Source organism: Bombus huntii, chromosome 4 (assembly GCF_024542735.1).
Source record: "Bombus huntii isolate Logan2020A chromosome 4, iyBomHunt1.1, whole genome shotgun sequence".
NCBI classification, from domain to species: Eukaryota; Metazoa; Arthropoda; class Insecta; order Hymenoptera; family Apidae; genus Bombus; species Bombus huntii.
The window spans coordinates 11,084,897-11,109,971 of record NC_066241.1 but is presented as its reverse complement, the minus strand read 5'-3'; the positions used below and the strand labels follow the sequence as shown (position 1 = coordinate 11,109,971).

General features: G+C 34.7%; 2 protein-coding genes across 8 annotated transcripts; one reads left to right on the top strand and one right to left on the bottom strand.

The window, feature by feature from the left end:
• Positions 1-67: 67 nt before the first annotated feature.
• Positions 68-5,465, top strand: LOC126865151 (dual oxidase maturation factor 1). 2 transcript variants are annotated; one of them, XM_050617330.1, is made up of 10 exons: positions 68-210; positions 1,095-1,210; positions 2,342-2,880; positions 3,183-3,439; positions 3,605-3,662; positions 3,756-3,890; positions 4,120-4,339; positions 4,448-4,659; positions 4,834-5,029; positions 5,145-5,465. In XM_050617330.1, the coding sequence occupies exons 4-10, from the start codon at positions 3,275-3,277 to the stop codon at positions 5,323-5,325; spliced, it is 1,167 nt and encodes a 388-aa protein (XP_050473287.1). In that variant the 5' UTR covers positions 68-210; positions 1,095-1,210; positions 2,342-2,880; positions 3,183-3,274; the 3' UTR covers positions 5,326-5,465. The 2 variants fall into 2 exon arrangements, with proteins under 2 accessions (XP_050473287.1, XP_050473288.1); XM_050617331.1 differs by lacking the exon at positions 1,095-1,210 and having other exon boundaries at positions 73-210.
• A 470-nt stretch (positions 5,466-5,935) lies between these two features.
• Positions 5,936-24,911, bottom strand: LOC126865131 (dual oxidase). 6 transcript variants are annotated; one of them, XM_050617278.1, is made up of 22 exons: positions 24,744-24,911; positions 22,375-24,584; positions 22,112-22,307; positions 20,597-20,681; positions 18,747-18,904; positions 15,507-15,694; positions 14,182-14,386; positions 13,942-14,108; positions 12,943-13,183; positions 12,015-12,456; positions 11,551-11,752; positions 10,712-11,038; positions 9,685-9,909; positions 9,351-9,569; positions 8,799-9,002; positions 8,403-8,715; positions 7,840-8,214; positions 7,537-7,754; positions 6,862-7,323; positions 6,603-6,758; positions 6,393-6,521; positions 5,936-6,233 (listed from the first exon to the last, which is right to left on the bottom strand). In XM_050617278.1, exons 3-22 carry the CDS (start codon positions 22,191-22,193, stop codon positions 6,105-6,107), a joined length of 4,527 nt encoding a protein of 1,508 aa, XP_050473235.1. In that variant the 5' UTR covers positions 22,194-22,307; positions 22,375-24,584; positions 24,744-24,911; the 3' UTR covers positions 5,936-6,104. The 6 variants fall into 6 exon arrangements, with proteins under 6 accessions (XP_050473235.1, XP_050473237.1, XP_050473238.1 ...); XM_050617280.1 differs by having other exon boundaries at positions 22,375-23,267; XM_050617281.1 differs by lacking the exon at positions 22,112-22,307 and having other exon boundaries at positions 22,375-24,911.
• Between the last annotated feature and the right edge of the window lie 164 nt (positions 24,912-25,075).

Sequence of the window (25,075 nt, the reverse complement as noted above, 5' to 3'; positions counted from 1 at the left end):
GGCACAGACTAGAGGATCCTCCTCTTTGCTTCTAAACGAACGTCGCGCGTGATAATCAAGCTACGTGTGCGAGTACCAGTCGAGTGGACACCTGGCCGTGGCCGTATGAATGAAAAACGGTAGCTCGTATCCGGGATTTTACGTTCCAGTAACTCCGTTGACCAGTATTCTGTGGGTTGCTTTTATTGCGGAGCGGAGGATGTGAGTCAGGTGAGAGTTCGGTTCGAGAGCTTGTCCGCGTTGACGAGTTTCTATGGCTCGATTAGAAATATTACTCTGGTGATCGGTTAGTGTGTTGGATTTAGGCTTTTCGTTGTTGTTATAGATATGTGGCTTTTTAATGCTTAAAAGCTGTCGTTAAACGAAATTACAGTTAATTAAATTAATTGTGTCATGGGTGTTGTTTCGTGTAAGATTATTCTTTTTAGTTTAGAAAAATCAATGATGTTGAGCGAATACAGGTTCTATTACTATTAGATAAAAATGTAAAACGTGAATTAGAATATTAGTATTAGATGAGAAGCAAAAAGATATTGTTTGCAATATTATGATGTACCATTGCGCGACGATCAGATTAAAATGAAATTCGTATGGGGTGAAATTTTATTCCATGACAGTACCTGTTAGGATAGAATAGTTTTCAGATTGTAGGAGAGATCTTTGTTTTATGAGTTAAGTCGCTTAAAAGTCTCGTACGTAGCCATGGAAAGTAATTACTTTTACAAATAAAGTACAAAGAAAGATGACGATTACAGATGTTATTTTTAATATATACCTTGAAATTTAGGATTATCTATGCCATGTTCTTGTGATAAATAAATTTACCAATATAAATCATTGTTTTTTAAGCTGTTATTAATTATGTATCTGAATAAAGAAGACATAATGCAACATATTTCTAAAGAATTAGTAAACCAGAAGAAGTAATAAATAAAGAGAATAATATATACTAACTAATAATATAGTGTAGACAAATAAGTAAAGTTCTAACTAATTACGTAAAAATCATAAATAGACACTACCGTAATTGCTTACGAATTTTATTAAACGTTCCATATTATTACTTTAACAAGCGCTATCTATTATAATTTCAGGATAATAAGAATGAGCCTGAAATAGAACATAAATTAGTGGAAGATATAAGACGAAGGATAGTGGGTTTGAACGAGTTTGATGAAGTGAATGATACTGACCTTCCGTTGGATAATGAGTATGTAGTTTTGGAATGTAGTCTCCTTTAATAGTTAAATGCTGCTAGTTGGACGTCTACGATGCTGATTCTTAGCTTTAATTGCACCTGAAATCCAGTTACATATATATTTATGTATATGACACCGTTTATCTTCATTTTTTATAATTATAAAGTAATTAGAGTGCCTCTTTCCTCCTGAACTAATTGAACTTGAAGCATGAACGTTACTTAATTGACGTGCAGGATGAGACTAAATCCACGTTGCTTTATTTCTGTTTAATCATCATAGTCTCATGCAGATCATCTAGCAACATCATTACACATTCTCAACTACCCCAGAAACTCGATTAACTGTTGCATGTCTTATCGCTGTTTTTGTTCTTTGGCTTTTAATATTACTTTCCTACTCGCTTGTCTCATTATTCCAGGTTTATAAGAACTTTCAAAAATTTGTGGAATAATGCTATTATATTTTCTTTTAGACGTTTCTTTTACATTTATGCATTAAAAAATTGTTTAAGGAGAATAGATTACATCTTTAATTCTCTACAGAGATACAAAATTTATTTCCAGTAACTTTGATGGCACTTTTTCTACATTTAAACTTCTACAAGAAAACCATGTTCATGTTTTGATTAGTCATAACATGTAATAACAAATTTTTAATATTATCATTGATAGTAAGATTATGATCAATTAATAAACATATATTCTCTTTAAATTAACAACCTAAAAATCCAATGCATCAACTAATGATACGTCTCCAAGTAAATCCACTCAAATACTCCTCTTTTTAACCAGAACTTATTTTAAGCGTACATGTGACGAAACACGAAATAATAATAAATTTTTAGTATTATTGTTGATGATAAATACTCATACGTTAAACGAACAACCATGCAATCCATTACATTATCCATTATAGTCTCATCTTCAAGTCCACTTAGATATTCCTCTTCCTAATCAGAACTTATTTTAAGCATACATGTGACGAAACACAAAGTAGTAATACATTTTTAACGTTATTCTTAATAATAAACAATCATACCTTAGATAAACAACCATGCAATCCATTACATAATCCATTATATTCACATCTCCGAATAAATTCATTTAAATATTCTTCTTCTTAACCAGAATTTATTTCAGGTGTACGTGTGACGAAGCACGAAAAAAATTCCCCGGGAATCGAGGTGCAAGCGTCATCGTCTGTGCAGGCGTCGAAGTCGCCCGCGTGCCATCAAGCATGCCACGCGATCCACGCTCACGTGTCACGTCTCGTGTCGTCATCCGGGATCATCGATCGCCGATCCGCCGAAATAAAACGCGCCAGACACGCACCTCTCGCTCTGAGCCGCGTTTTCCTGGCTCAGCTGATCGAGAACACCTTTTGTCTCTCTTCGCCTCCTCTATTTGGACTAGGTGGTGGCTGACTCCTTCGAGAGTTAGCCAGCCCCACCTGGTCCGTTTTTTCTCTTTCATGCTCCCCTCTTAAACGCATTAAGACTCTCAGTCCCCTCTACTCCATGCCTGGAGATCGCTTTCGAAGACCCGTTAACCTACTGTGGCTCTTAGTGTTCGAGCTGCCTTCGAACCTTCCATGTTCGCAGTGCAGGTGCCCGTATCGTGCATCGTTCTTTCACAATAATCGTCCTTGGGTGCTGGTAGCCAGAGCGTGGCGACCTAAGGTACACAAATTCTTAGAAACTTTGACTTTATACTGTTTCCTATTACTTATACTGTGATCCTAATTTCGCTTTGGTTTGAACTGAAAGAAAGGATTTTGTGTGTTTTAAGAAAATCTGTCAGAAAAATTTGAGACGAGAAGTCACACGTGATTGTTTCATACTTTAAGAAATTTTCCGAAGAGAAACTCGAATATAAGAGATTTTTCAAGAATAGAGACGTTTGATTTGAAAATAAAGAGCGCAGAAGGATAAAATTCACCGTGATTTGCTCTCTGTTACATTTATACTCGATGGATGCTCAGGGAAAGCCACTGATGCCAAGTGGTCTGCAAGGAGAACCGGAACTGGCCGGTTCCCTGAAGGTCGAAGGGAACTCGAAGATTCGATTAAAAGGATGAAGGGATGGTTCGACGCTTTCCGTATAGACGGAGGACCCACGTTGTATAGCTATAGTAATCGTACGCCTGTCACGGGAGATGTTCCTCTAGTGATTGTGTTTGTTATATTCGGCACCATCTTTACCGCGTTCCTTGTCATATTTCCTGGAATACGAAAGGAGGTCAGTACTTCCTTCTTCCTTTTACCCCTTATTCATCCCAAATTTGAAGTTTAATCCCATTTTAGCCCTAATTTAAAGTTTAATTCTCTAGTTAATGATATAATTATGAGTATAATTTTTAGTTATTTGGTTACTGCTATAATTACAAATTTTTATGGTTGACAGCGTATTAGCACGTTTCTCACGGTGACATTGAGCCTTTTCGTTGGAGCGTCGATCCAAGGTTTGTGTAGTCCACTTTGCTCGCAATTAACTGACTTTTTTCCATTGAACTATATGTATATCTATGTATGCGATTCCTTTTATATGATTACAGTCGCTCAATATGGATCATCCTGGCACACCAGTTCCGCGACCATTGTTAGCACATACAGCGCATTCTCGAGACAGAAAACTGCTGCGGAAATCGGAGGATATATCGGTCTGATGCATATAAACATCACCTACAGGCGTAAGTTGCTATAATAAACCTGCCGCCAGTCGCCTATTGTGCGTCCAAAATCAATTGTCTGCTCGAGGTCACTTTCTCAATTATGAAACAGTATTACAAATGACTTGCTTCAGCTGTTAGAAAATGGGTTCAAATACAATTTGATGCATCTTAAATTAATGCTCTTATATAACGCTATTTAATATTTCAGTTATTCTCTTTTCATTATTTTAATAATTTCCACATAAAGTGCTACCAAGTAGCGAAAATCCAATGGACGACGTGGAGTATAACGAAAGATTCTGGTGGAGGAGTACAGGAGAGATGACGAGTGCCTTTAAGCAAGCATTGAACCAGGGTGCACCGTTTCCTATAGTTTCTCTAGCCGAATACTTCAGCCTTCATCAAGAAGGCTTTTCCTGGGGAAGCAAATATCGACAGGCTGGCTATTACGCGTCGCTAATGCTCTGGTATGCCTCGAGAAAATACCTTTGCCATTGAGTCACTCTTAATTCATTCTTCTGTCCTGACTGTATCTTTCGTTTTTATTTATACGTTGACTAATTGCTTCTTTCTAGGACGTCCTTTACTTCTTGGGCCATGATGAACCTGTTATTAATAATAGTGCCACGGTATGGCGCTTACGGCATGATCTTCACCGGGATATGTATGCTTCTGACCAATTTAATCTACTGGGCACTTTTACCTTGCGAGCCTCTCATTGCACATATCGATGGTTCCATTCTTGCTTTTAATTTGGGATGGAATTATTGGCTTGTATTGTTAGCTGGTTAGTATTTTTGTCTTCAGCTCTAAAGCCTAAAGTCTAAAATCTAAGTTAAGAAGATCTACGGTTTTATATCTAAATGCCTGAAAATGAAATGTTGTTTGAATTGAATGTATGATAGAATACATGATTGATGAACAAGGAAAAATTGGATCCTCAGGAAGTGAATTCTTCTAGGTATCGGATGTATGTTCACTGGAGTGGTGATTACGGCGATAGAAATGATTTTTCCTCATCAGTTCTCTACGATATTGGAAGTTGATTACGATACGCCGTACGACAGACATGTTATCATAGAAGAAAGTTTCGATACGAGGAACGTCAGGCGAAGATTACCTAAAATCGAGGATTCATTTGGTGATCGTATAATAAGGTTCTATTTTAATTCATGTTTGCTTAATTATATGATATGTTGGATTAATCAGCAGCAGGCTTGAGTATGGCGATTTAGAACTTATTACATAGATCTGGAATTTTTATCCTTTCAGTCAATTGTCTTCCAAGCTACAAAATAGACACGATATCAAGGAAGAGACACAAGGTGTGATAAATCGAGGATATACGTCACACGAGCCTTCAGAATTTCATCATGACTCTAATGAAGACTCATCAAAGAACAACTGGTCTTATCCGTTTCCATCGTCTTCACGTAGACCTATCAATACCTGATTATAAATGCTACATAATCTTTTAGTGTTAACAAATTCCTCAATATGTTTTAACAGAAGTTTTTGTTCATTTAAAACTGTAAGTTTAGCCCTAGAACTCCTATGGAGAAAGGAAGGGAATAAACAGTAACTACAGTGAAATATGCTTTTCTACTTTTTTTGATAAACTTAATTGTTTGACCGCTTAAGGACATAAGCTAAATTAACTCTTTTATTTACTTAATTACCATCGGATGTCTCTTTAAATTAATTAACCAATTACCTAATAATTAATTGAGAAATTAACATAGGTGATACATTTTCACTGAACCTTTTGACATTTCCAGAAGGAAAATTTTCTTAAATTTAGAATCATTTCGTAATTCAAATTATATTTAATAAAATGAATTAACAGAAGAAGAGATACAGATTTTCGATACAATTTAAATAAAAATTCAATCCTTAAGCGGTTAAGAAGATATTTAATTTAAAGAGATATGTAGGAGTTCCAGGATAATGAGCTTGAAAATCTTCTCACTCAGTTTGATCAGTCCTGTTTATCAATGTCATATCACGCAATAGGGCTGACATTAATAATACTGACTTTATCATAAGTAAATTGAAGAAACAAATATTCTTTCATTCTTTTGTAATCATAAATAAGAAATATAATATTTGTTATATAAATAAGGCATGCGCGTACGCGCATAAATATGTACACTCGATAGAATTGCACGAGATTCACGATAGAGTCCATCGTTTTTCTTCTTCTACTCTTTTCTTGAAATGATATCAACTAGACTAGCCGAAGTTTTCGAAGTGGTGAATGAAGTACGGCAGGCGTCGACCTTTATTCACTTCGTCGCAGGATGACATCACACTCTTCGTCAGAGGACGCGGACCGCAGCTAAATACTCCTATCTTACTAACCTACGGCAACATTTTAATTAAAACAAACATTTAGATTAGTATATTCAATTTTTTAAATAATATTCATAACGTTTCATTTTAATTCGTGATAATTTATTTAATTTTAAGATTAAATATTCCAATGTGTATTAATTAAGCGAAAGTAATTCTAACACTTACGTAGCTATGCTTTTTCTGAACAAATTTTAGAAACGACGTCATATCGGGTCTACCAAAATGATTTATCGCTTTTAACCCAGTGAATATACTTTTCTTGGATAGCCTTTGGAAATGGTTCTCACAAATATACTGTAACAAAGAAATTTAATTCAATTCGTGTTCATATAATAAAAATGGAATTTCCCAAATTATAACTTTGCAATAACCTACCAACATGGTTGTGCGTAAATCGAATTTGTGGAAAAATTGCGTAATAAATATGTGAATTTCTAACACGTCCGTAACATCCTTCCTCTCGACATCTCTTAGTACATCGATGAACCATTCGAAATGTTTATGAGAAGGGCAAATCCAAAGGAAATAAACCTAAATTTAATAAAATATAATAACATAAACATTATTAAATATTTATATTATGCAAAAATATCATTTTTTTTATCTGAATACGATAAAATTCAGTTATAATTACCTTCTTACAGGCAACTCCAGAGTATCTATTGGTAGAAGTTCCAAACACGAGATCGTTCAACATGGAGGCGTAGGGAGTGACACCAATGCCACCGCCAACCATCACAGCGACCTCGAACTTGTACCAATCTTGATTGCCACCACCGAACGGTCCTTCTATTCTTATTTTCGGGTGCTCGTCTTCCGGGTTATAATTACAGGGATCGAAGTAATTGCGCAATTTCCAAGTCCACGGTCCCTGCGCCTTAATGTGACACGAGAGAAAGTTCTCGTGTGGCGCAGAAGTCAAGGTGAACGAATGAAATTCGTTCGACCTAAATGCGGTACAAGAAAGACGAACCCATTGACCGGATAAATATTTCAAATTTGGTGGCCTGTAGAATTTGATTTTAATCACGTCTGAAGGTAGCAGTTCCGTTTCGATGATGTCCAGTGCCATGCATTTGGTACGGAGACTCACCATCTTAAAAATAATAGTGTAATAATTAATAAGGAATTTATTAATTTAAAAAATATAAGATAATAATATAATAATTAATAGCAGTAATTATTATGTATGAAAATTGAAAAATAAATTATCACAAAGCACAGCTAGTTAATAGAAAAATTAGATGATAAAATTATAAATCTGAATAATAGAGTCAATAAAATACAATAGAATAATCACTCAATTTACCTTGTCTAGAGAATAAATAATGGCAGGGCCAACAAAGAAAATCCAAAATCGCGGAGAGCCAGTCAAACGAGCCAAACCGTGTATCAAACACAATGCATATAGAACTACGTATAAGCTATGCGTGGACCAGAAAAATTTATATGCTTTTTGACGAATAGTTGGGTGAGCAAAGACAAAAATGATCGTCATTACAACGAATAGCAAGATCCCAGTTAAACCTGTAAAAATAATTTAGTGTTACTTAAAACATTTATATGATTATTAAGTAATTTGTAGTAAATAAAAATTAAGCTAAATATCTACCTGTTACTGTTCTAAAAAGCCAAAACGATATTGTCAATCGAGCATCGCTTGGGAAACTAAGTTCGCTGGTCAAACATCGAAGATGAGCTAATGGTTGAGTCGAGATATGATAAAAGTTCACCATGTGTCCCACTGTGTGCAAAACGGAGAAAAATAACGCAGTGCACGCAGCAATTTTATGAAATTGTATATGAGAATCAAGAGGAATGTATTGTTGAATAGAAAATTCTTTCAGCTTAGTCAAAAGATTGCGTGACATCGTTAGAAGGAGTAGGCAGTAACAAAAAGACAAGGCTGCTGCAGATCCTCTAGTTATGGCGATTCCGACTCCCATAATATGTCTCAAATCCGTGTGTTCAGCCATAAAGGAATAGTCTAAAATTTAGAACGATTCAATTATTTCCCTAGAAAATATATTCAGTACCTATGCATGTATTTATTATAGTTCCTTTTTTCAGAAAGCTGTTCAATTGCAAAGAAAAGTGCAAGTTAAAAAAAGAACTTATTACATGTTTGGACAGATTTGGTAGTCCTAGGTTTAAAATAACCAAAAAGGAACTTACAAATGAATCTTTCGACGAATAGAGCGATGGTTGTGACATAGAAAACAAATAAATAGAAAATATTTTGGCGATTTTCCTCGAGAAATGTCGAAACAGCGTCCCACTGTTTTTTAGCCCAGGTTTTCGAATCCTCTGGTGGAAGCTGATCTATATGGAAACTTGTCATACGAGCTACATTCGTCGATGTGTCGAGGAAATTCTGCTTCGCGCCTTTGCAATCGAGACCGATCGCAACGAAATCGCCTTTATACTCTTTCATCATCAGCTTGAAATCGTTGTACGTGAGGTAATCCTTTCTCTCGAGTCCGGCATCCTGAAAGAAACCATATTGGAGATGCAATCGATGTTCCGGATACGGATACTTTAACGATAGACATTTTGGAGCTGAAAGTTTACTTGAAACATTCCATCGATTAATTCTGTAACATGATCGTCTGATAGACTAGTTGTGCGTGCAATTTCTACCAAAGATCTGAGCATTTCTGATAACTCTTCTTTGTCAATGACTCCGTTACTGTCTTTGTCACACATGTCAAAGATTATTCTTAATTTGTCCTCGGTTTTCCCGCGTGAAAATAATAAAACAGTGTCCAAAAATTCCTAAAATGGATATATATGTTTTAGTTCCTTGATATATTATTAAAATAGATGAATTCTTAGCTTTTGGTTATTGCTTTTTAACTAATTAATATACTATTTTTAATCTTTAACGCTTAATCTTGAATACAAGTCTAAGCTAAAACTTTTTAATCTAAATTTTAATTAAACAATTGGTATAATTTAATAACATTATGTTTTCCTTAAACGAAAATGAGAAATTTATCAACCGAAAGCGCTAATTAGTCAAAGAAACTGTAACTTAAAATACATACAAAATATGTCGCACAAATATGTCGTACAAAGGTGCGAAACTTAAAAATTCCACTTCTAAAATTCAACACCTTTTACCTGAAACGAGATACGACCGTCCCTGTCTTTATCGACTATATTAAACATTTTCTTTACGAATACAGCGTCTGCACGCATTCCAAGCGCGCTCGCAAATTCGCTTTTAGAAAGCGACGTCCTCATCACGGTAACGACCTCACCGCTGTCGCTATCTTCGGATCGTCGTCGCCTTTCACCAGGTCGTAAACCGAACGTCAGGGCGTAAGCTTCCCTAAAGAACTGTCAGAAAAGGGAAAAACTAGCCTTACATAGTTTACAAAGCGGGAAGTGATACGTTGAAAGCTTTAAAAGGCGAAATAGGAGTCGATTTGAACTAAGAATACAAAAAAAGTACCTGCTCGAGTTTCTTTTGGCGGCGTTCCTTCGTTTCCGCTTTTGCAAGCATAATGTCCCTGCTTACTTGGGACAGAGTGAAGTGCTTCTTATGGGACGCCAGAAATGCCTCCAATTTCGCAATGAACTTTCTACGCGAGGCCAGCGAATCCAGTTCAAGGACAAGGTCGTAGTCTCGCGGTATCCGCAATAGAACCAACGCCTTACGATGACCATTCTCGTTTTCCTAAATAAATATCAATTAATATCTTGTACAGAAGATTGTGCGAAGAACGCAAAATGTTAAGAACATTTTTAACATTAATTTTTGTTTGCCTAACGAAAAGAAAATGATAAGAAGGAGAATCCCTTGATTCTACGTAATAATAATATATAGAATGCTCTCTATTTCAAGCACGCTAGACCATTGTTAGTAAAATTATTTTTAATGAAACATATTTTATGCATAACTTGGAAAGTGTAGAAAAATAAATAGAATTTACAAATATTTTATTAATAACTACTTGAATATCAACATGTTGACTGAAACTCAACATAATAAATTGATTACTCTCGTGATATTTAAGTTTTGTAAAATACTATATTGTAGAAAAATGATTAATTCCTGAATAAACGTACTTTCTACTATACAATATTTGAATTCTTCAGTCAACTACATTCTTCTTATATTAATTATTTTAAAAAATTTAGCAATCTAATTCATTAATGAATCACGGTAATGACACTATACTACAGTAAGACATTGCCCTAATCATACTAACAATAACCAGCGTAATTCCATCTTATGAAGCAAGAAACATTTTTAAACGCACGAAAGCGTGGAATTACATGGGTTTCGCATATCAACTCGGCCCGTTGAAATCGGTGAGCCAAACCAGAGAACCAGTCTCTACAAATTTTCATGTGTTTAATTCACCTGTTCCCTTTGTAAAACTCTATACAATATTACACAATTACGAAGTTTCAGCCAAGATTTCTTGATTGGATTCTCCTTCCAAAAGTAAAACGTAAAAGTTTGCTGCAATCACCTGCGATTCTTCTATCGTGACCGTGTTCACGTCGCAGAAATCGAATGTGCGGAGTTTCTCTCCCTTGCGATCGACGATGTGCAGAGCCGCTTCCGGCCCGAATTTCACCTTGACCAGACGACGATGGTTCGCGTGTAACCACTCTCGTACGATCATTTTGTCCACACAGATTTTGCCATCTTTCCTTTTTTGTATCGCTTCTTGGAGAATTTTTAGACGTCTTCTTCGTCGGTTTTGCAGCTTGACCAGACCATAACCGGCGCCAGCGCAAAGAATCGGAACGAAACCGAGAAAAACACAGGCGTATATGTACACCAGCTCACTTCCCTGTAATGGAGTAGATGTACATAGTTTTCAGAGTTTGTACATATAGGGTAACATGAGGAAAACGTGAAGTTCCAGGAAGATAGTTTGTTACGTAATGTTGTATAATAGACCGCCGCTGGAAGAGATATCGTGAGGTTTTGAAATTGGTTAAACTGGTTATCGTTTCAAGAAATGCGATTTGAGATACATATGTAGCAGAAGGACTATACGATGTCGATTTGGCATTGTCTCTTCTTTGTAGTACTGCCTACTCATTTGACTTATTTTAATTTAGCTCATTCAACACCGCCTACGCTCTTTAAGTTCTTGTGTTTCAATTACATTTTTGGTTCAAAAAATAAAAGACTCTTTCATTTTAAAAGACATACTTTTAAAAGCGGATTTTAGTTATTAATTTTTGTAACATGAAATTCAAAATGCTTCTATATTTAGGGTGCATACGGTTGTACGTGCAGTTATATCGATTAACACTTTAATTATCTCTTCCACCAATGATAATGAATAATAATTACTTCGAAATAGTCGTAACGTTGTAGTGGAACACAGGGTTCCAGCATTGTCGAGTTGAGTTGGTAAGGCTGAGGACATGGATCTCCTTCTTCCCAGTTGAACACACTTCTTTGAATGGCGTCTGCTGGTATTCCTGTCGCGTTTACTATTACGTCCCACAGAGTTACCCGACGAATATCTGCTATTTCACTTTTTGTGAAGATTCTAAAAAATAAAATATAATATAAATGTTAGTGCACAATATTACTTTTGAAATTTATTTTAGAAATTTTTATATAAGCAACTAATTAATAATTTGGGATCGTTATCTTACTACTATTAATTTTTTCCTTCAATAAATTGTAAATGGAACAAAATTTTATTATATACTTTTTAAACTTCTTGAATTTTAAAAATTTGATGCCACGTATGATGCTACACCTTTAAATTCAATATAATACCTATCAATGCTAGCATCACCACTTACCCATTTTCTTCATTTTCGAACCAAAATCTATCAGAATCTCTCAAGCGAAGAAACTGTTCTTTAATTACAGCTGAAAAGAGTTCTCCAGGGCCGGCACTGGATTCCAACATTCCACCAACGTAAACGTCCACGTTGTTTAGATTATTTGAATGAATTTCTACTAACGTACGCAGTAACGAAGGGTTTTTATTGAATAATTCCGGATTGATTTCGTTCCAAGTTTTCTTACGAGGTAGCTTGAAATGTGCCCTGGCTGTATTGTAATCTGGAAGCCCGTTGTCCCTTCCTCGCATGATGTTCAAAGCACCTAAATCGCGTCTTGAGAATTCCATAGGTCCGAATAAATTATTTCTAATGTCAGTGCCAAGGAGATTATCCTCTTTCTCTGCTATTTGCGATGTCATGCCCATGAGGAGTTCTTCGATCGTGCTGTTAGTTAAAACTTCCTAAGAATATAGAAACATAACTTTATCTAAGTTAAATGGAATTACATTTAAATTAATTAAAACGTAAAAGTAAGATATTAAAAACTGGAATATTAGAATTATTAGAAGATATCTAGAATATATTAGGTTATATCAAAAGTTTCTTTCGTTTTATAAGGAAATAATAGATGCACAACATTTTTTGTTTCATATTATTTTGTTGTATTATGTATGATCCGTTTTGTTCTAACTGTAGAACAAAAAATAGAATAAAAAGATACGTAGAACTAACTGTAGAACAAAATAGATCAGACATCATTCAGTAAAATAATGTAAAATAAAAAATGTTGTGGAAAACCTAATATATTTGAAATTATTAGAAATATAAATTTATCAATTATTGGAAGTTATTGAATATTTACTGGAAATTGAAATTATATTCACAATTAATATATAGAAATATAATCTATATCTAATATAAACTATTTGTTTTTAAACACCACTTGCATTGGAGTCCCACCAAGTGGAGCAAAGTCTAATCGCAGGTTGATCGGTATTAGTTCTTCTATATTCGCAATTTTCATTTCGACGATATAATCCTGGCGGTATCAACGTGTGTCCATATCGAAAAGCTGCGCTCTGGAATATGTGACTGATTCCAGGATGTAAATCTGGCTTGTATCCTGTATACGTTGGAGGATCTTCATTAAGAAGTATTGGAATATATTCGTATAAGATGATATTCTGCAATTTAAAAAGAAAAAATTAATATCTGTTCGCGACAAATTCTCTATTTAGTCTACAAATTCGAATTGCAGAAAAACAGGATTACTTCCGAATTTTATTATATTCGTAAAAAGTAACAAGTAATGAAGTAAATAAACAGTATAGTATAATATGGTTAAACGATATAAAGACGATACTCGTAGATTTCATAAAGGATTACAGTTGGTAAGTTCGTATTAATTCTTCAAGTAGTATGAAATTAGTACATCGTGTATACCGAGTTACAGTAACGGTGTACAATTACACGACAATGATATAGCATTACTTGTAACGACGACAACGGAGTGACAATTTATGGATAGAAAGTATATGTTACATCTGTATTTTGTTGTAATTAAGTTAGATACTTAATATGTAATCGAATTAATTAATGTGTATATCGAATATGGAGATGCTGATCATCTTTATGAATTTATGTTGAATAGCAATCCGTGTAATTATGAGAAAATTCCATTAGATTGTAGATAATACAACAGATATAAGATGATACGAGTTGCTTTAAGTAAATGAATTCATCGTTATATAAAATAATATTTCTAATTTGTATGTATATTAAAGTTTGAAAAATATGTATCTTATTTTTCAATAATAATCTATAATAAAACGATAGGTCAGTCGACAGTTTGTGATTTATATCAAAGTTATCCAACTAGATAAATCTATAATAAATAGGTGGCCACACAAATTTAATAATTATTTAAATACAATAAACAAACCTGAAGCGTTCCTATAACAACACGTCTCGCCTTCTGAAAAATATCTTCGTCAGACATATTTGGATTCTCCAGTTGTATTCGTGCAGCAATCACATTATGCCACCGATAAAACAATATTCCAAGAGCCAGTAACGGAGGATGCTGATTCGTTCGTGGATCTCCGAGAACTGAATACGATTTGTCAGAATGAAACAAATTTTTGAAATCGTCACGTACAATGATAAAAGATATTGAACTCACGATAAAGACGTTCCGGACTGAGCATTCTCATAACGTGTGGAACAGCATGATTAAAAAGTGGAGCACGCATTGTATTCCTCACAGGAAATTTCCTGGTAGGCTCCATAAGGAGGCTGCCGTTTTTGAAAGACCTCATGGTGTTCGCCCATGCTTCGCTGCTCGAATAAATGAAGCTACCGTCGATCCAACTCGTCACTTTGTTTATCTGCAACCTCACGTATTCAGAGCTACTTTTCACGATTTATTTCCCAATATCTGAATAATCTTTGGTAATAGAAATCCGTTCTATATTTCAAGCTCCGAAAGTTTTATGTTACGCGAATGTTTATTTTCGACATATTTTATATATGGGAATTATATATTTTATATTTGAAAATTACATATTTTATAAAATTTTACCAATTTTTTAATATTTCTAAACCCCGAAAATCATATGTTGGAAGATTACATATTTCCGTTAAACTTTATATTCGGAAATGATATATTTTACGAAAATTTTATATTTAAATATTATTAAATTATAAATAATGCCATTTTTCGGTACGTCTATATACGCCTTTTCGTGACAAAATCCATTAATTTAAGTTTAATCGTCGAAAAAATAGCATTAGTTATGGAATTACCTAATATATACGTATATGAATTTACGCGTAAAAAGTAATGAAATAAACGAGAAATTATGGTAGGTATACAAGTTTTCTGTGTCTCGTACGTGACACGGTTTCTCGTGAAAAATGTTCAATACGCTTTACCCGGTGGCGCAATAATAAGATACGCTGAAAAGAAGCGCAAGAAACAACTTGCGGAGCTCTTAATGACCACTACTTTCTCTATCATTATGAATAAAGTTTATATCCATCAAAAATATGCTGTCTGGATATTTTAATATTTCTTTTTTACTTTTATTAAAACGATCGAACTTTCTCAAATATAAATTTAAATTTTCGAATACAATTCAACTTCCGAAACTCGAGTCTAAATTAAATTCAGATCCTACTACGTTCAAATTAAATTCAAATACAATTTAAGTCAAATTCAAATTAGATCCAGACGTTCCACCTAAATTGAAATTCGAAACTATTTCCATATTACCAGTCGAAAATCCCTCAAAATACACAACGTATTCTTATATTTGGTAATTATCATATATAGTTAAATATCATTACATTTATTCTATATTATACTATACGTTCCCAAGAATACCACAAGGCAACCTCGCCTTCCAATGTTCAACCAAAGTTCAACGACGCAAATCATTCACATATTCCCATCTATCAATATATAAATCAGGTGAATAAATAAAATCGGGTAAAGCAAGAAATTACCTGTTCACGTGGACTATTAGGGCTGTGTCCGGTTTGCCGATCATAATCCGCCCGACGGAAGGGAATGTACTTGTTACCTTGGCACTCCTTGTCGAAAACCGGATCGCATTTGTCCACGTCGATTCGATGGTACTCTATGGGGCAGCCACTTTCGCTGGCCATGATTATCTCCGACGTGACCAGTTGCCCTGAAATGGTTCCATACGCAGGTTCGATGAAGAGCGATCGAGATTCTACTTCTCAAGGAAGCGGTTGCAACGCGCAACCGGTTCTCGAAGGATCACTTTTTCCCCTTTGGTCGCTTCCGTTGTCGAGTTTCGCCGCAAATACCAATCGACACGGATGGAATTCAGGGGAGTGTTCCAATTTTTGCATTTCGCCTCTTTCAAGAATCCACAGCACTTTCCTTTGCTCTGGTTCCACGACGTTTGTTAATTCCGGTTTAAGCAACGGTTTTTGGGACAAAATTGAGAACGTGAGACCGAACACGTTCGCTTCAAATTATTGGCCAATTGACTGCTTTGGATTTGGAATTTTTAAGTTTAATCTAATTAGAATTCCGACTTTGCTTCATTCGAATTAAATCAATTGAATTCAGATCGAATTATTGGGAAACCTAAAGCATTTTGTAATTCTGGTTTTCTATTGAAAATAACGAACCAGAAGACACCGGACGAAAAGAGAAATCGAGTCACTTGGATACCAGCTCGTTACAGGAAATAGAAGACAGCAACATATGTACGATGATTCGTAATAGAAGATATTTCCAAAAGCTGTGATACGACGATGGAAACAGAGCAACAAACTTCATACATACAGCGAGACGAACAAAAGAATTAAGGATATAACGGCAATAGGACCATTAAATGTACCATTGTCGATAGAAAGAATTATCGTATAGGTAAGATTAGCTGGCAAACTAGGTTGGACAACGACGATAAGACAAGGAATGAAATATAAAATAGAAGAGAACCTACCATGTTAACTGTATAACACCAGAAGTAGAAAATCGAAAACACATACTAAACGAGTACACAATAAGATATACAGAAATCAGACTAATTACGCTAAGAAATAAGGGACGGAGAGAAATATAATAATACTAATTCTGGTTTTCTTCGCTTAAATTCGCTTCCCTTTGAATTCTAATTTTCTTAATTTAATTTAATTATAATGCTGAATTTCCTAATTCGATTTGCTTCAATTCATTTTTCTTCGAACTTTTGAGGAATCGTTTCTCTTTAAGCGTGTTTGTTGTAACGAAATTTGATTTAATGAAACACACATTGGATCGTCTGGAAATTTTCCTGGATGTTTCTTTTGAGTGCTGATTTTCTTAATTTAATTCAATTGGCTATCCAAGGTTCATCTCTGCAATATATACTACGTTCGTTGCGTACTAATTTAGTATTCTATATACACTTTACTTAATTTCCTTTATCGTTAGACATATCCTTTTCCTTCATTTGTAACTGATAATTCTACACGTGTAACTAATTTAGAAAAATTACTTTCGCTACGGTTTCATAAATGTACATATACATAATAAGATACTGAAATATAGAAAAATTTGTTATTTTTGCTACTTCTATGTATTTAAGCTTTGGGTTATTATGTAAATATATTGAAGGATAATTCCATGTAAGTACATATGCCGATAAATTATAATGCGGCAAGTTTCTAAGAAAAACGTCTGGTACTTGTATGCCATTATTAATCTGTCTGTTCATTAATAGTTCCATACTGAATTGATACTTAATTGATAAGAGAAACAATGAACATAATAACGACATGATGCATGCGCATATCGCTATATAATTTTTCACAGAGAAATCTAAGTGAAATGGAAATTTAAATGCACGTGTGCTTGATGAATTTCAGAAATTCATATCATCGAAAGTCTTTTACGAATACATTTTTATATTTTTTACAGTATCATTGAACATTCAACGAAACCTTTTCGCACATATTGCAAAAATTTAACTCAAATTTAATAAAATTGCTACTTTTATTAGTAGACTACGAACGTGTATACATTTCAGATAAAAATTAAACTTGAAAAAATGTATAGGATGCACGTAATATACAAAACTGTACGAAATATCCAAAATATGGTGTCTATAACATTATTTGCATGGAACAGGAGAAACAAATTTTTATTTAAGCTCCATTTCTCCAAAACATCTCTAATTTCTAATTTGATTTAATGAAAATAATTGCCAGTTTTATTTATTAGTTGTAACAATCCTTAAAACTAAATTAAATACGAATCAATTATTCAATACCTATTTTCAATAATTCCCGGTTCAACGTGAACCACACTTCATTATACGTTACACAGAATATTTTACCGTGAAAAGTGGATCAAAAAGTTCTCTGCACCTCGTGATACTCGTTTCTATTCCGACACCCGGACACCTTACTGTTTGCGCAACAACGTGCACAGATATTCGAATGCGTGCACCGTCAGCCATGGTAATTCTACATGCTATTCTATCATTACCTGATTCATTCGAAATATCTCCGAGTGACAATTTTCTTGTATGACGACATTATTATTAAATCGTGTTGATCTTTCCGATACTTGTAATTAAAGAGTAATAATTCAAAATTTCTTTAGAAATTGTTGGGATTTCTCTTCGAAAGAGATAAACGAAAGATACTTTACATTTTGTTCTTTATCGAAATACTAGCAATTTGATCATTTTCGTGAGATCGAAGAGAAATAAATTTACAATTTCTATAAAGATCTTTGAAATTTTTTTTCACAATAGGTAAACGAAAAAAGATACTTTAAATGCCGTAATTTTGGTTCTTTGTTAGAATGCTAATAATGTAATAATTTTCTCGTAAATTTGTCTAGGTTTATCCTGATTGAGTCATCGATGCTAATGCAGTAAATGTAAAACGATCTTATTGGATTGTTTAGTCTACAGACTTCGCTGCTATGATGAAATTCTTGTTAATTTCTTTGATTAGGCAAAGAAGATCGAGGAATAGATAGCGTGAAATGATAAATAAACCGTTTCCTTTTATCGAATCTATTATAGAATTATTTTCTGGTGAATGAATATTTTTTTGCGTTTTTTTTTTTTTTGGACGTTAATTATAATTTAGTTTTTACGTTTATCTGTACTTATTTCGCCTCAATCGATGAACAATGATTAATACACTTCGTGAAATTAAATGACAATTAATATGCACTGTTTAAAATGATCAAAAACGTTGACATGTTCTTACCGAAGAAGGCAAATAATGCTGTCCTATTTTTGACGGATGGCAGACCATCGTCACCTTGCATGAAAAGCTGACTGAGCTTCCTCGGAGATGGCCTATCCTGACCAGCCAACATGTAAACCCCATCGGAATATGCTGCTGGCATCTTTCGTATCAGCCTGCTGTCTACGGATGTACAAAGCGTGTTAAGAGCGACATGATCTGATAATCAATTCCTTTCTTTTTCTAATTATTTATTACAAAGCATCGTCGTTCAGCACTTTCGCTAAATCTTTTCTCTTTTGAAATAATATTTCCCCTGTTATCTGGGATTATTTAAAAAGTCTTCGATATCGATGGATCATAGTTATAGCCATGGACAATTGCATCATTTAATTTGTATTTTCACTGAATATTTCACAGGCAAAGTGTTATTAATGGCATCTTTTACATAAAACACAGAACAATAATTAAAGTGAAATACTTAAAAATTGAAAGACTAAATGCCATTTTTATAGTAACTTTTGATTACGAATTGAATTCATTACAACGTTGCCCGAGGAAATTATCTTTCCTAAAACTCATAATTTCTCAGCTCAACTTATAATACGATGCGTATTTTTCTTCCTCTGAGCTTCCTCAACTCTCTATTAGGTAAATAGCTTAATCCAAACTAGTATAACTTATTTACGATCTAACGATAACTATTGAAAGTTAAATAAGCGTATACCTTATATTTTAATTATTTTAATGCTGTGAAAGAACTGTAGAACCGAATCAAAAATCCACTATTCCGTTATTCTTTTCTTACTCTATTAGCACAAACGATGAACTCCGTACGACATTATACGTTTGACTAAATCATTAGCGTTCTGTAAGGAAGTACATAGATAGTTAACACGCAGGAAAGAACACTTTATAAGATATGGTGTCATTTAAACAAGGCAGAAAATTAGCGTAAAAAACGTAACAAACATTTAAAGCGTAAAATGAAAGATTCTGTTGGTATAAAAAAACAAATGTCGCTGACAGGATTCATTCGTAACTTAATTATTCCTTTTTCTAGACAGATAAAAAGAGAATGATCTCGTAGATTTTAGTCTTTTTAATGGATATGTATTATTTTCAAAGTATCGTTAGTAGCAATGTCGTTCATGTTGAATAGAATACATCAATGTTAGTATAATAATCGAGGGGCGGCGATTTTCATGTTTAAAGAACCATAACATTTCTGTCGGCAGAGCTGATTACGTCTTTCACGGTGCTAAAGTTTTTGCTGGCCATTTTATACCAGCCTATATTGAAACAAAATAGCGACTTTTTTCGCCTTTCACTCTACGCGCCATTGGCTTTGCACGCCATTGCAATTCGAGCCGCATCACAATGTCAACAAAAAATATTTGCAACTACAATTCTCTTCTTTCTCTGTTTAAATTATAACAATTTCCATGTTGTAATGCAAATTTAATAATCGTACAAATGTAACAACGTACAGGTAAATATTAATGAAAAGCTAGGGAAAAGTACTGAAAATTTGTTCCATCTCACTGTCCCCGATTTCTTTCGAATATTAAATTGTATCATTTAATTATAACAAAACAATATATAATCATAAAGCAGTTTCTTTACATTCCAAACCTCCTATCTTCCTCGCAGTTCACCAATATTTCTCAATATTCCATTATCAATATTTTATCAATATCTTCTTAAAAGTATTCTTACAATATTCTTCTAAAAGACAATTTTTCCCTAATTTGAGCCTGTCCTACTGCATAATAACGATCTGATCCTATTCTACTGTGAATGCAACTTGTTTACAGAGAAACAGATTTAAACAGAGTAACAAGACAACGAAGCAATAGTATTTGAACTACTTGCCGATCGATCCCCAATCAGGATGAGCCAGATTGTTGTACCATCCATCGTACCTTTGTTTATCCGCATAGCTATGCGCAACTCCTGTAAGAAACAACAAGAAAACATTTTCTAAGATCATAATGAACAAGAAAGCGTCGAATTGCATCGAGAAATGCAGTCTTCTTTCGACGAAATGAAAGTTTTCTAATGTTAAAAGTAAGTGTCACGAGAGGGTCCAAGAACAGACATCAATAAAGTGGAAATCTTTAACTACTCGTAGATGGATCGGATCATGTACGATGAATTCAAAGGCATGCATTGCGTTATACATCTATGGATCGTTTCTTGGAATTATGAATATATTTTTTTAAAACTAAATGAAACAGATTTCGAGCGAGTTCTGTTTCGATTACTTTTTTGATATTTCGGGGCGTGATCATTCAGTTCATTTATTGAAATCGTGAACTTTTTTTTAGGAAAGATTCAGAATCTTTCAAGCGAGATCTGCTTCGATTATTTTTGTGATCGTTCAGTTCATTTTTTGGAATCATGAACTTATTTAGAAATATTGAAAATTCTTTGGAGGCGTTCAATCGTCTTTGCCTGTTATTGTTTATAAAGTTCCTAATTTAGAATCGTTTTTGGAATCTTTTAGGAAAGAAACAAAATTTTTCAAACAAGATCTGGCTCCCTCGACCATTTTTAGGATTGCTCGTGGAGTGGTTCGATTAGGTGTATCACGGATAAAAGATAATCGATCAGTCAGTCAACTATGCACGTAAATTATTCGTTAGAGATTAGGAGGAGATTTAATTTATGATCAACCAAGTTGTACATTTATCGAGAAACGAATGTAGAATTAATTTTAAAGCTCTTTCATAGAGGGAATAAGCCAATTAAATTGTAATGACCTTAAGAAACAAAAAAGAGTAGAATTAACAAGGTGAAGTAAGACTCGGATCTAATTTGGTTGAGGCTTCTGTTACACAGTACTCAAATTAACTAAATTAACGTGATTTGATTACTAAATTATTAAAATCACAAGGGAGGCACTTGTTTACAAAACTATATACAATTTGCATTTTTCTTTAAAAACCAGAAATTCCTTACGCCTTAAAAATTATTCGGTCATGTGATACTTTATCCAAAGTCATACTCATCCATAAATTCCATTCTCAAAGTTACCATAATCATCCATAACCATTTATGTATCTCATTAAACCCACTATTTATATCATTTTTAGACAATCTTAATTATGAATCAGTTTCAGCAATCAATTCAAAACTCTCAGCTACCTCTATGAATCAATATTTATACCTTACTTTAAAACAAACTCATTCCTGATATCGGAGATCAAGAAACACTCCACTGGTTCTCGCAACTATAAAATAGCAAAATGAAATCTCCTCGATTGGAACATCATTGCTCCACATTTTCACTTTCGGTACACTTTCGTCGCTCCAAGTTCGCTCGAGCGGATAAAGGAATCGCGCGCGTGCAGCGATCTAGCATCATAAGGTAAGAGTCGTACCGGTTCCAGCAGGCAGGATGATCAAAAGCAGCCAGACTAGCAGGTCGATCCATGTCGAATCTGGTGGTCGTCGTCGTGTCATCGTCAGCGTAACAACACGCACCCGTGCATTTCTTTCAACGATTGATCACCACTTTGTTTCTCTCTTGGCGCACAAAAACTGCCGCACTACTCGATGCTTTCTGTTCAGAGTCGACTGCGGGAATGCATGCTTCGTATGAAATATCCTCCGGCTCTGTATAACGAACCGCTTGTGTACTTACTATCTATTCAAAGGAGGGATGGCTACAAGGAAGGCGTGCAAGGTGACACACACTTCGGTACGCGACAAGCTGACTCGAACGTTATCCAATTTTTGGCCATATACTGTACAAAAAAAGAAAGAGATATCAAAACAACGGAGATCAACGAAAAGACACTTTCTGTATGAAGGATGGAGGCACAGTGAGGTCGTAGCCGGGCCACCACGGAGAATAGAGACAACACGTGCGACACACGGGCGAAAGAAAAAGAATCGAGGTCCGTTCTCTGGCTCTCAGGGTATGCCTCGTGTCTGGCGGCTTCGAAGCAGGATTCCCCCCACCCTCGAGGACGTTGGTGAGCGAGGGTATACCTCATACTCGAGTGGTTTGGGCCAAGAGCGCTCAGCCTGTGTTCGCTGTATGTCGTGTTGCCGTTCTTGGATACGCGGTGAAAGTCGCCGGCCTATTTGTTTCGTTACCGCGAACGCGCCTCTGTCTTTCTTTCTCTTTCCTTCTCCGTATACATTGTGCATATCTTTCTTTCCCTCTTTCTCTCTCTCCTTCGTTCACCAACACGTTCTGTCTTATTGCTCTCCTCACTGCTCCTCCACGCTCGCTTCGCGTCTCTTTCGTCCTCGTCGTCTCCACGCCTCTCGTCACCGTTCGTTCACCGTATACAACATCGGGACGTATAACGAAGACGACGTCACCGCAGGCACAGGCCTAGTTTTCGAGTCCGCGGCACCGATTACCCAAGGCGAAACCTCTCTCGGTTCTCCGACCTGAAGTTTCAAGGTCGATGACGGGACGTCTCAGGCTACGGACACCGGCAGAGAACATCCTGGCAGCCGGTGATGGCAACGTTTAGCAGGAATTCGTTCGCGTTCCGCGTTCTGTTCCTCTGATTCCGGACGCTGAAAATTGAGAACGGGTAGAGGGCATCATGCGTGACCTTGACACAAGGATATTGCTCGATTATGAAGTAAGTGGTTTGACGTAGTGGTATCTCTATGATACAGACATAATATAGTAGTTCCAGTGTTAAGTAGTTTAAAGTATTTTGCAATTAGACTTCTATAATACACAGTATAGTATAGTAGTTTGGTATTCGTAGATATATACTGTATTACAAGATCTGAGGTGTCTTGAAATATATAATACTTCTATAGTATATAGTGTAATATAGTAGTTCTGGTATTAATATATAAAGTACTAAGGTGTTGGAAGTGTTTTTAAATATTATGTAGTAGATTAAAGTGTCGGGTACCTTTAGAATTTCATTCTTTATGGATGTTTTGGAACTCTTGTATATTGGGTTGGCAATTAAATTAAATTGCGGATTTGTCAATACCATCTAATGACAAAGTCCCCAATCACTTAGTTGCCAACCCAATAATATGTGTTAATAATCAATCAACAGAGTGAATTGAAGATAATTCATATCCATGTAATCCACGATCTTTTAGAAATTATTTAAATTGTCTATGTAAAATATGAAAAGTATGATATTTTTTGCATAAAAATATGAATCTCTGATCAGACAAATTTTTGATTCTCTTTCTCAAAAGCAAAAATTAAAGAAATTTATTTTAGAATTAATTATAAAGACGTACCTCTCATACATATTATTATTTATTATACTAGTTAAAATACTTTTGATTATTCCTTCTAGAAAAAATTATGAGAAATATGGTCGGAGACCTAGCTAGAGACTCTTGCATGTCGATAAATATTATTCTATTAGTCGTATTTCAATTTCCTTGGAAATAACGTCATCTATGAAGAATCACATTCTTTATAAAACATTCTATAAATCTTGGCACATTTACAATACTACTGAAGTGAAATACTGAGTTATCAACAATATTCTTCAAGAAGTAGAAGATATAGAATCACATGTCAAACCAAGCCTGTATTTAATTCCTATTCTTTACATCAAATCAAATATAATGTAACAGGTGTTTCGTTTTACCAATGAAGGAACAGTTGCAATATCTCGATAATATTACAGATTCTTTGTCTGCTTATGGGAACAGTCGCACAGGTGTGTTCTTTTTTCCTATTTTACACCACCGAAAGTAAAAGTTAGACTAGAAAAATAAATAGTTAAGCAACGCTATTCCTCGACATTAGACTTGCTTTGAGATTTTGTAACTTCTATGATACTCATCCTTAAGTAATAGATTATATATAGACCATGTATTTCAAAATTGAAAAATTGCAGAGTAGTCCTAATAACACATTTTTGTTAAGTATTTAAACAGAAAAAGAATTTAAGATATTGAAAAATTGGAAAAATATTTTTAAGTAATGTTAATGGGATAAAATTAAATAAAAATTGAGGGTAATTCTAATGGAGAGAAGTTAAGCTTCTCGAAGAAGACACGCACAGAGTGAGTCAACTTGCGAAGAGATCTTGCACTCCTGCAACCGGGCGATTTTTATCGCCCTTGGCACGAATCAGCAAAGGCGATTGCATTTCGAGAAGGAGATCAGGCAGGCATATTCCTTATTAAGAGTATATGTCATGCTAAGCACCGTTCTTCTCTGCTTGACCGCTCCCTTCCAGAAAGCTTCTTCATCTTTTCTATGATGAATCACAGACCGTTTACCAATAGTCTTCAAATTATACGCAATCGCACAGAGAAATACATGTCTTCGTGTCTACCGTTCAGTATATCCTTTGTTCTACTACCTGAAATTAAAACCGTCATTACTATAC